A 12,410-nucleotide genomic window follows, 5' to 3' on the forward strand; every position below is an offset into this window, starting at 1 on the left:
CAGCCCCGGTGGTCCCGGCGCCGGGGAGCCCCAGGCGGAGGGGCCGGCTCCCGTCCTCCATCCCCCGCGCCGCACCCCGGTGCGTGCATTCCCCCCCCCTCCGTCCTTCCTCGCGGGCGCTGCCCCGTGCCCTGCGGGACGCCCGCCGCTGCCTGTGCCGGGGCGGTCACGGGGGGGGGTGATGTGCGGGGGGCGGGGGAGGCTGGGCCGTGTCCCGTCCGTCGTCCCCCCCCCCCCCCCCCGGGCTGTCTCTGGCCCCGGAGCAGAGCAGGAGCGCGCTGGGTGCTCGCGCGTGCGGGCGGGTGATGGCGCTGCTCTCGCCCACGCGACCCCCCGGCGTGCGTGCGTGCGTACCCACCCACCCGTCTGCACGCACGTGTGCGCGAGTGTGAGGCGGGCGGGACGCCGTGCGGCCGGCTGCCTGCCGCGCGGGGACGTGTGGTTTATCGCGCGTGCTGGATGCGGTGCCCTTCTGCTGACACATCGGGGCTCCGGCGGGTCGGGCAGCTTGCGGGGCGCGGCGCGGCGGGCGGGGGGGGGGGGGGGCTGCCTTGGGCCGTCCCGGAAAGCTGTGCGGGGTGGGGGGCTGCCACCGGACGGGGCGGGGGGGGGAGAGCGGTGCGGCCACGGAACGTGGGTAGCGGGAGAGGCCGGAGGGTCTCGCCCGGCTCTGCGGGACGGAGCCTGGGTGCTGGCGCTCTTGCTGCGGGTACCTGGCCTCTTGGCTCCGTCCTCCCATAACGGGCCCCTTGTAAGCGCTCCGCGCGGCAGCTTCCCGTGGCTTCGGCTGGCTCCGCCGGGGGAGGCTTCCTACCGCTTGCCCGGCAGGGCCGCTTGCAGCTCCGGTCTCCGGCTGCAGCCCCGTGGAGGTGGAGGGGAGCTCGCACGGCGAGACCAGCTGCTCCGCTGCGCTCCGCTGCGAGGGGAGCCTGCGAGCCGCACGTCTGGCGCAGCGCTGAGGTACCCTTCGGTCCCGGGCCCCCTCCTCCGCGCTTCCCGTTCTGTTCCCCCGTGGCTGATGCCCCTCGTGACGAGCCCCTCCGCCAGCCGGGAAGGGCTGCCGAAGCCATCGGGCCGGCAGTTTGACCCACCCGTCTGGCAGCGCGTGCCCGCTCTCCGTGGGAGCCCTGCCAGGGGCGATGCTGAGGGCAGGCTCTGGGCTTGCTGCCCTCTGACACGGGCAGAAGTGCCTCCTGCTAACGCCGGGTGGGGAGCTTCACTAGAGTACAAAAGGCAGCCCAGCCTCTGAGGTTTCTCTCTCCCATACTCACCTACTTGCAAAATTTCAAGGCAGAGTCAAGCGCTCCGTGTGCTTTCCTTCAACAAATCCACAGAAGCACTAAACTTGCTCTTCTTCCATCATGTTTGATACGTGAAGTATTCAGCACTAACAGCTAATCAATGACAGGTAGGTCCTGAGAAGGTTTTGGCTTACCCAGTCCATTAGCCTGGGTTTGTCAGCCACCTAGAGCGAGAGTCTTGATAAGATCCAGTCCTGCTCAGTCAGGTTTGGGCTTTTTGGGGCTCAGAAGGATTTTACCCTTTCTGCAGTCAGCACGTTGTCAGCATTGCTTTGGAATCATGTGGCGATTCAATCGGATTTGAGTCATCTGAGATGTAGCCCGTTTCTTTTCAATGACTACCCTGAATAGTCTCCACCAGGGCTTCAGGCTGCAGCTGCCTCTGATGACAACAGCCGGGCCACACTGCTACCAGGAGCAGGCGGGCAGCCCCAAGGTTCACACTGTGCTCAGAAGAGCGCTGAACCTCTTTGCAAGTCGCTTTCTTTCGTCCCTTAATCATGGGTGTAAATGGGGGTGGTTGGTCCAGCGCTTACACACTGTGGACCTGTTATCAGCTAGATTTGGCTTCCTGCGGTATTAGAGAGTGCCGTTGCCTCCAAGTGTAGAGGAAGGAAGAGCTGTGCCTTGGTGCGGTGTTCCCCACGCAGGCTGTGCTGGGCTCTCTGTCTCTGCTCTGCCCTGGAAGATGAGGGCTGGGGATATGGGGCTTGCTCTGATCCCCAAGGACTTGGACTCTGGCAAGTGCATATAATGGCTTGTCATCAGTAGCTTTCCATCTCTTCTGGAGTCCAAATTGGCACTTTTTAAACTTCTCTATGACCTACTGTCTTTGGAGCTTATGAAAAAGCCTAGCTGAAATAATTGTTCGTGAGTAACCACAGGCGTTACTCCTCATGGAAAGCTAGCTGCTGCTGCCTCCAGCCGTTTGGTGAGACTCTGTCCTTCCACCTCATCCATCTTCTTACGCCCCTTGCTGCACCAGACACGTTTCCATCCAGGAAACTCAGGGCCCCTAAAAAACTTCATTTCATGATGTTTCATTTTCTTGCCAGGTGGGATATTTTCTGTTCTTCTATTTACCCTTCACTCCTACTTCTCTGTAGTATGACAACCTTCATTTTCCCTTACTCAGGTAGCTTTGCAGGCTGCACTAAACCCCAGTGCTACTTATTTATACAGTTACTTTGGCTTAAAATCTCAACCGCTGCGTGGGTTGCCTTTCCTGATTCCCCAGAGTTCTCTGCTGGTACCTCCAGGGGCCTCGCACAGTCCTGTGATTGAAAAACACGCTTATTAGCACTTTATTGTTTTCTGGATCATTATTTTCTCACTTTGTTTGATAGTGGCATACCCCAAATTAAGTTTCTTTCCTGGGTTGTGTCTGCTACCCTGCTCACCGTCTGACCTTGTTGCAGGTGGGACCTGCTTACACCCTTCCACGAGTGCGTCCAACCACAAGTCTTGCGAGACCAGGGGTTTAGTATTTTCTCCTGGAGGCTCATTGTGAGGTGACTTTTGACACCACAGCAAATACCGCAGAAAATTACTGTCTTCTAACACTGAGTGAGGAAAACAATTCAGCCCCAAAGCATCTCTGCTTTGCTGTGCTGTTTAACCTGCCTGTTTCCCCAGCCCCACCAACTGGAAAGATTTTCCTCCCAAGTGTCGTGGGGTAGGGAGCTCCCAAGACCTGACCCATGCCAGGTATGGCTGTACTCATGTGCTGGATGCATCTCTAATTTGGGCTGGCCAGTCCTGCTGGGAGGACACTGTAGGCATCACCCTCCACCTCTGTGTCTCCCAGGATGTGACAGCCATCGTTCTTCTGCCCTGTGGCTGGGATGATGGCTCCCGGTGATGATCCTCAGGTGATGTACACAAAATTAGAAGAAGGTGGGTAACGGGAGAGTAGTCTGGGGAAGTACCTCTACTTCTGGTACCCACCTGGACAATTTTCAGGGGCATGTGAGGCGCCCCAGGTAACAGGCTGGGCGTGCCACACTCTCTCCTTCTCCCTCCCACTTTCTTTTTGTGCATTCTGCACCCCAGTTCTTGTGCAATTGCTGTTGTAGGCACCATCTGTGGCTATATAGTCCTGCTTTACCCAGGCTTTGTGGGGTATCGGTTCTCACTACAGTGTGTGTATAGGACTGCTCTGGAGCAGAGGCAGTTAATGCTGATGTGGACTTGGCAGAGGATTTTCAGTGGTTCATCGATGCCAGCAGCCTTTTGCTAGTGTTCTTCATTGGGTCTGACTGCAAATATTTCATATGCAGTTGGATGAAGTTCACTGTCCTGCAGTAGAAAGGCAGACCTGATGATCTAATGGTCCCCCTGGCCTTCTGTGAGGATGCTGTTAAATGACCTGAATGGAGTCAGCATATCTGGCAGCACAGAGTGCTGCATGAAGTTGAAAGATGATGCATAGATTGCTGTTAAAATAAACGGTGAAAAAAATGGTTCTACTGAATGCTTCAGAAACAGTATGTGATCATCACTGAGGCTGTGCACATGCTGAAACTATGTGAAGTCATGATCTTACTACTGTTTTCCTTCACCCTAGTGCTTTGTTACAGTTCATTGCCTCTGGTTTCAGATAACACTGCAAGGTCTTGCAGGCTTTTCTCATCCTGGGTATCACTTTGCACAGCGGGGGCCTGATCCTGACGGTGGCCTCTGGCCGCTGCAGCAAAGCAGGTGATGAAGGACTGGCTTGCTGCGGATCCTTTGCCCAAGTTACAGGTTGTGCTGGTGCATTCAGTCAGGGCCATGAACTGTACTTCTGGATGTAGGGAGGCTTCATGGCACAGGCTTCAGCTCTGTGAGGGGTGTCAGGGAGATGTCTGTCCCAGAAAAAGAGCAGGCCAGTGAGTAGCACCTGACACCTCCTGTGCACCAAGCTCTTGCAACGTGCCGGGAACTATACCTGGGCACGGATGGTGCATGCTAGCTGTGGAGGGAGGAGCAAGCTTGGTTTGCAGTTGGTTACTGCTGCTTGTGCTGTTTGGAGACCTCAGGGCGTACCTGGCACTTCAGGCAGGGGCTGAGATGTGGTTCCAGTGTCTCACCCTGCATATTGCCAGAAAGGTAAACCTGAAGGCCCACATCTGCACTAGTGAGTTACGCCTTAGGGCTTGAACTGGCACTGTGGCTATTCAGCTGTCTGAGCTATTCAACCTGGTTTCTCTCCAAAAAGGGGAAACTGGCTATCGGAAATGGTCTCTGTCTGCTCTGGTCTGAGCTGGGCTGGGAGCTATTTTGGAAGGTGCTAAGTGGCCCATGAGCCCTGTAGCAGTCCAGTGTTACAGGCAATCAAGTCCCAGCATCTGGGAACATCCCCAGCAATGTTTGATTTCCTAGGAAAGACGTGTGCTAGCTGACCTGGCTCTTGGGAAGGTAAATACGTTAATTAACTTATTCTACTGGTAGGGACACAGAGATAGAAAAGACGGATGGTTTGCCCAAGGCTTGTTTTAGCATCAGTGGCAGGGCTGGGAATAGGGCATCCCCATGCAGCATGACCTGATGTGAGTATTCAGTGGGACTTCAGCTTGGGAGACCTGTGTGAGGACATGTCTTCTGTTCTGCTCTGATCTAGGGCTGTGTTGAGCTTCTTTCCACCTGGGAGACCTGCTGACCCCTCCACGCGCCCACCCATCCTCTGGTCTCTCTGCACCCCAGGCTGCCCAGGCTGAGGGTGAGAGTCCTGCTCCCCTCTCCCTGCTGCTGTGCTGCCAGTTTCAAGGAGTGGGTAAGCAGGAGGCAGCCTGGGTGCTCAACCTTGCGTGGCTGCCGAGTGCTTCAGAGTTATGAGCGTGGCTTTGGCTCACATCATTGTTAGGTCTGCCGGGGGCTTGGTGCATCACGGCACCCAGCAGTTCCCCTTGCCGGGCAGCTCTGCCTGCTGCCTTGGAGGCCCCTGTCTCCTGTGCTATGTGGGGGTGATCAGGGGCTGCTCAGTGTGTACAGGTAGCTCCCCAGCAGCCACCCCCGGGACAGTGACACCAGACCTGGAGGGACCCTGCCACTTGTTTTTTTTCTCCAGAAGCAGGGCTGGATGGAGAGGCCCAGGACTGGATGTGCCCTGCAGGTGGCTCACGCCTGAGCCATGTCTTTGCACAAAGTGTTGGCGATGGCACGTGCAGCAGGACAAACGCAGCTGGGGGCTGCCACTCTCTCAAACACTGTCCATGCTGTAAACATGCCATGCTCCTTAAATGTCCTGGGATTAATTCTGAATTCTTTGTAAGGCAGTGAAAACCACATGGTGTTTAAGCCATGCAAATGTCAACTGAAGGCTTTAAGTAGAACCAGACATGCTCAGGACTGAGTCCCGTGCAGCAGAGGCCCCATAGCTATTTTCCCACTGCTGATGCTCTTGCTTACCTGGGGCCCCATGCTCTGTGAGGTCCTGCTCACTGGGCTTTTATCAGGAAATAGTTGTGGTCCTTCTCTGTCCTCCAGTACTACATACATGTTGCTCCTCCCAAGTGCTCACTTCCAGTCCTGGAGGTCCTCCCTGCCTCCATCTCTGCCCATCCTCTCATGCAGGAGGTTATGGAAGGAAGGGTTATTCCCCTCCAGGTACGTCCTTTGCCCCTGCCTCTGCGGGCATCCCTGCCAGGCCGCTCCCCTCTGCACATGCTGGGCTGTCCTCCCTCGAGGAGCATCGCACTGGTGCTAGCATCTCCCTTCACCTGGGGTTGTCAACTCATGCCTGGAGTTGGCAGTGACATAGTTTGTGCTGAACGCAACAGGGGTTTCAATGCCTTCAAGAGTGATCTGCTCAGGCTTGGGCCCCTGTCTGTTTTAGTCTCATACCTTTCTCCCTACAACCTCTGGCTCGCTGTTGGCATTGATAGATTAGCTAGCAGCATGCTCCCTCCAGCATGTGTGTGAGAGACGTAGATAAAACTTGAACTTAAATCCTTTGAAGAACTAATAGTGTGATTCAAGGCCAAAACAGCTTCTCTGGAGAAAGTAGATATTTTGCCTACAAGAAGCAATCTCTGATTATGTGAGTAAGTTGAGATGGGAAAGGGCAAGGCTTTGCTCTTTGAATAGACCAGCTGAATATGCCTTGCAAGGTGTGTTTCAGCCATGCCGAGGGAAGAATGGGAGCTGTGACAGTCTAAGATAAGCAAAGATGCTTATGCTGCTGCTTGGAGTGGAGTCCCTCAGCGGACCTTAATTACCTAGAGACCTGCTCCAGCTCAGTGGTTTTCTCTCTTTGCTGATCTGGACATCTTTAAATAGTTTAAGGCCTTTTGTGGGCTTTTATGCTATAAGTAAAGGCAAGTTTGCTTTCCTTGGATACTTTCTGGGGCTGTCTTAAAGATGAGACCCATTGATGTCTTTGAGTTTACAGACAAAAGCTGGAAATCAGTGCTCTAGTCCAGCCAGAGCAGATGTGAGTGGATGCAAGAATTCCTTTGGCTTGTTCTGTTTGCAGGAAGTCACACCAAGGGAATTTGAGTGCTTTCTCCCTATAAAAATCTACCCAGGTTAATAAAATGTTGATCCTGAAGGGCTTTACAAATTATTTGGCTTCTCAGGCCACTTCTCCTTCCCACGTGGAGTGACCTGGGATCTCTACAGGAGATCTCTGTAGGAGGCTGTATCTCTACAGGCAGCTTCATTCATGAACACCAGAACAATCCTTGGCACACCTGCTACCCACCGTCGTTGGCTCTCCTAAAATGTGAACCCCACAGCTTGAGCTCTGCTTCTGGAGTCTTTTCTCATGCCATGTGGATGTAGGAGTCACGAGGATGCTGGTTTGAAGCAGGATCATCTTCTGACCCTGCTGTGTTCGTGTTAAAGTCAGTCCAGAAGACAAATGTGCATGTTTCCATGGTTCCTGCAAATTCTGTCAACAGCTCTGACTGCCTTGTCCAGCATTAGAAATAAACCATACTTCCCACTTCATTTCCAGAGGCCTTCCAGGGCTTTCATGCTGCCTATTTCTAACTTTTAATCTTTTGATGACTGTACTCTCCCATCTATCTAGACATGCAAAAGTTATGTATTCCCAAAATACCTTCCCTCCATGATGAGTAAATATGCTTGGACAGCAACCTGCAACTTGTTATTCCTTCTCATTATAGACGTGTAAATACAAGATGTGACCAGAGGAAGCAGGATTAGCTGCCTGCTTGGGCATTGCAGAGCACCTCTGGGAAGCACAGCACTGTCCCTGATAGCTGTATGTTGGCTGTGATTGCTACCTGAAAACACATAATAAGGGAGAGGTGGGGAGGATGTCGTTCATGTAAAGGCAGTCAAAAAGTTGCTGCAGCAAAGTGCTGGAATTAACAACCATGGAAATGATGTGAGCATCCTGGAATTAGTGTGGCAACGTGCATGTCAGGTAGACACAAATTTCGTAGCAACGGAGAGTCCCTAGACCCCGGGGTTGCTGCGCCAGAGGCAGATAACAAGTGCAGGACTGGGGTGCTCACAAAGGGATAGCAAGCTGGGGAGCGGCCGACGCGGCTGCTGGCGTGTCGTCCCACCCAGGGTAGGGTTGAGCAATGAACAGCAAACAGGCAGCAGCAGTTAGGTGGAGAATGAAGCGTTGTCTTCAGCTGAAGCAGCTCGGGACGCTTGCGGAGGCGAGATGCTATGACCAAAGTTGGAATCAGGCCCGATTTACACCCCAGTACCATGAAGAGCTGTGAGATCTTTAATGGTCACAGGCTGCCAGCCTCCAATTGCTCTCAGGAGGAAAATGGTTCCTCTGAGCACTGTGTCAGGAGCCCAGCATAATGCCAGTTCAAAAGGGAGATACTCCCTGAGGGATCGCTCACACTGCAGCATTCACATAGTCCTTGGGGGTTTCTTTTCCAAGCATTTAAACAACTCAGCCCTTGTCCCATTGGTTTTGATCTCAGCTGCTGGTCCATCTGGAAGGAAATATCACATGCTGCAGGAAATAATTTTACGGGTGACTCAGAGGTGCTGGCTGCAGAGAGACCTCGGCTTTCCCTTCTCCTAACCACACTGCTTTGTCTCTCTGCTTAGGCCAAATGTCTGCGGCAGACAGTGTTGCCCAGGATGGGCCACAGCTCCCGGCACAAACCGCTGCATCAAACGTGAGTATGACTGTCTCAGCCGGTGCAGGTCTCGCGATGCACCCCTAAAAAGTGCAGGAGTACTGCTATGACCCCACACATGTCCTCTGTGCTGTGCCAGGGCAGGAGATGGACCGTGGGGTCCCCGAAGCCAGCGCCGCAACCTCTCTGGGGGCCTGCCGGGCTGTGGGTCGGCTCTCTCTGCCTCCTGGCAAAGTCTGAGCACACTGAATAGTTATGGCTCTACTTTATTATTGTTATTAGTGTCCATCCCAAGCAAGGTACTGCTGGGGCAGGGCATTGCAATGGCACATTTATGGGTGAGTTTTGAGCCCTGGGCTCTCACCGTCCTGCTTGGAGCAAAAGGCAGGTCTGTGAAAGTCCCAGCAGGTGGGAACCAGCAGAGCGGGGCTGTGCTCGTGTGGGCGAGTGTTGCTGATGCTGAGGGGGCAATCAGGGCTGCAAATTATCTGAGTGCTGTTAAGGAAAGCAATTAATGGAGTTGGCACAATGGCTGGGACTGGTGGGGCTGGAGCATGGTGCAGCGTGTGGGATGTGTAAAATGGCAAGGGGCTACAGTGTGCTCCTGTGGTGTGGAAACTGCCCAGCCAGGGCCCTCCTGCTTGCTCACAGAGGGGTTAATAAGGGCTCTGCTCCTCCAGAAGGCCCTGCAACAACCCTGGGGGCTGAGATCATTTCAGGCTCCTCTACACAGCACTGGAAGGGAAGGGGTTTGGGCAGGCACCGGTGCAACGCATGCCGGAGGCAGCTGCACTGTCATCTCCATCGCCAATAGCTCTGTAACCACAGCCCAGCCACTGCTGTGATCCCTGTCCCTAAACAATGGGGTTACACCACCCAGCCCACCCGTGGGCCTTCCCAGGGGTCTGCCTCCCCGTGCACCTGCCCGGTCCCAGGGAGGCGAGGGGCTGCCTGCAGCGCCCAGGCAGCTCGGAGGGCAGGGAGCACACAGGCACCGGGCAGGCTTTCTGGATGGGAATGCCCTGCCCAGAATAGCCGAGAGCATCTGCCTTCGCTCAAATGGCAGCAGCTGCCCAGATGTTTAGTGGGGAAAGAGGCTCAGCTTTGTTTGCTGCGGGATCTCACGGCGCTTTGGCCGCTCTGGGATAATTGCATTAGCGATTGCTGTTCGGGAGCAAGGGGCCAAGGGCTGACTCACCTCCCTTCTCCCTCTCCCCCCTGCCGACAGAAGCCAAACGGTAGAGAGCGTGCTGTGCTGCCAGACAGCGTCTGTAAACAGAGCGCGGGGCCAGCGATGGCAGCATCTTTCTCTCATTAGGGATTTTCCTAGGAGCAGTAGATTTGGGCTTGGAGCCATGCAGGCTGTCTAGTGATTGCTCAGGTGCTGGGCCCTTGTTCCCAAGGATTCATTAAAAGGACACTGTCAACATGATCAGGCCTGACAGTGTCCTCCCGACAGGGGATGGTAAATCTCAGGCAGGACTTAGGTGGAGACTAGTGATGTGTAAACATCATTTTGTTCCCAGCTACCTCCCTCACCGGGCTTTTCTGCTGGAGTCCAAGCTGCTGCAGATGTTCGGCTGTTTTTAAAGTTACCACGGCAAGCTGAACAGCCTGTCCCAGTTAGTTTCTGCACCACAGTGCTGTTTAATGTCTGATCCCATGGTCTTTGATATGGGGCATCGGGAAGTTAGCGGGATAGAAACGCAGCCAGAGGGAACCTCTTAGCGTGATGAAGCAGGGAAGAAGTTGGCATTCAGGTCTTGGGCAGGACCTTGGTTGTCGTGGATTTGAGCCTGGGTACAGGAGAGATGATAGGCCAAATTGTTGCTGCAGTCTACTTCCTATCACCTACCGAGCATGGTGATTTTTTCCTTCTCCACCCACTTTCCTCTTGCAACATCTCTGCATATGACTGAACTCAAACCATGGGCAGGTGTCTCTAGCCTTTTGGTTTTTTCCAGCTTTGAGGACCAAAGTGCAGTGAGGACTTGGGGAGTTTTCTGAGAGTCAATGACTGGGAAGATGAAAAGAGAAATCTCTCTCTTTGGGACACCGACATTTCCTGGGAAAGTGGAAGTGAGCTAAGGGGGTTTAGGAGCAAAGGCTCGCTTGCTTGCAATGGGCTTGGTTTCTACCCATGCGCTGCCAGGTCATCACACCAAACTGCATACAGGGCATCTTGTGGGGCTGCAAAGGTCATCCTGCAGGAGGGCATATCAGGGATAATGAGTGACATCTGAACTGGGGCCTGAGGAGTTCATCCAAACACCTGCCTGTTTAAAGTCATCCTGGGGTGACACTCAGGCCTTATGTCCTGGGTTTGGTGGAGAAGAAACCTGTACACACAAGCTGGCCAGAAGGCCCCTTGCACTGCCCATATTTCAGGAGCTGCGGGGTCTATGGTGTACACTTGTCAATAACTTAGCTGCTACCTATTAGCTCATCAACCTTCCCCTCTCCTTAAGAGCAAGGGAATCCTCTTGCTCAGCCTCCTGGCATAAGTTCATCAACCTCCGCTTTCATCAGCATTATTCACTATGGTTCTTTACTGCTTCCCAAGATAGCAGCCTGGACTGGGCTGGTAATGCAAGGCGAGCTTTTTTTCTGACATGGACATTTTAAAGCTTAAAAGAAACATTTTTAATCAGCATGTTGGGAAGGACTAAATAAATTCATGCACTTTCTAATCTCATACAGACAGCCTTGCAGTTAAGATACTGGATGAAGGCGCAGGGATTCCAGGATGAGTCGCTGGCTCTGCTGTGGTCTCACAGCGTGTCTTCAGACAGTCACATTAGCACCTGGGGCTTTTCCACATCTGCAAAAGGAAGATGAGATTCACATGCTCTTTACTTTTGTCTTTCTTCTGTACAGTGACTGTAGGGGTTTTTGAGCCCAGACTGTTTTTCATTAAAGTTCTGTTTTCCTGCTCTGTTATTCCTGCATTGCTGTTGCTCTCTCTGCCTGTCAGCCAGCACAGATCTGTCACTTGTGTTAAATTGTCCATACCTTCTGGGTGCACTAACACAGTCAGAGTTTTAAGTTAAAACTGAGATTACATACTGCTCTGCATCAATAAGCAAACTTTTCCATGAGAAGGTGGACTAAATCACCCCAGTGGTACAAGTCCTTCAGCATCTTCCCAGTCTTCCTGTGAATGCCTAGCTACATAGACAGGTTCCCCTGCATTTGAATGTGACTGAGCAGGAGCTGCTTACAGTGAAGATCTACACCACTCTCCTAGACCGAAAGCATGTGCAGAGCCGCAGGGACACAGTAATTGAATGTCACCTTGCAATGTCATTGCTCAGTTCTGGGCCAGGTGTGCCTGCCAGGTGATGGGAGGTTGGACTCGGTGGCCTTCCCCTCTGATGGTCCTGCCTGCTTGGCCTAGGTGGGTGGTCAGTCATGCCACAGTCATCCCTGCAGTGTGACCTTGCGGGGAGGACTTACCTCGTGCACCGAAGACTAGACAGTGCCAGACTTGATCTGTGAGGGCATTGCTAGGTGCTCTAGAACAAACTAGCATTGCTACTAATAATACTTCAGCAGTGCTCCAAATCTCATCCTTTAATTAAGAATTTTGAGATGACTCGTTTTGCTTTCCCTAAAGCCCCAGCTCCTGAAGCGGGTGATTACATGAGACTACAGTAAGAAGAAACGAGTGTCTCTCATCTTAACAGAAACTGCTTGTAGCCCCCACAGATGGGGAGAGACACCTCAGAGTAACCCCTGGGGTCAGAAACCAGAAAGCAAAGAGAGATTCCAAATATATATATGTATTTTTAACCATCTTGTTTCTTCTGTCAATGTTATGGTTTTGAGGGCCTGACTTGTGATTTCACACACTTGGCATTGGCAGTACTTCCACTCAATGATCTGCTCTCCCTACATCTCATAGCTGGCCTGAGTGAAAACCAGTGACTTTTTAAAGCTCTTGCAAGTTCTTCCTGTGTCTACAAAGGCAACTGGGAAGGGGATTAATCCTAGAGCTGGAATATTTCAGCTAGGGCAACTCCCCACCCATCCTGCTGGAAGGGACCAGTAG

At 53.2% G+C, this 12,410-nt stretch overlaps 1 protein-coding gene across 1 annotated transcript in view; it reads left to right on the plus strand.

The window, feature by feature from the left end:
• Nucleotides 1-12,410, plus strand: part of LTBP2 (latent transforming growth factor beta binding protein 2) — a 76,004-nt gene that overhangs the window by 2,523 nt on the left and 61,071 nt on the right. The window contains exon 3 of the mRNA XM_049826000.1: nt 8,328-8,398. Coding sequence (XP_049681957.1) covers nt 8,328-8,398 — 71 coding nt within the window. The remainder of the gene's footprint in view (nt 1-8,327; nt 8,399-12,410) is intronic.

This window comes from Accipiter gentilis, chromosome 22, assembly GCF_929443795.1.
Source record: "Accipiter gentilis chromosome 22, bAccGen1.1, whole genome shotgun sequence".
Lineage (NCBI taxonomy): Eukaryota > Metazoa > Chordata > Aves > Accipitriformes > Accipitridae > Astur > Astur gentilis.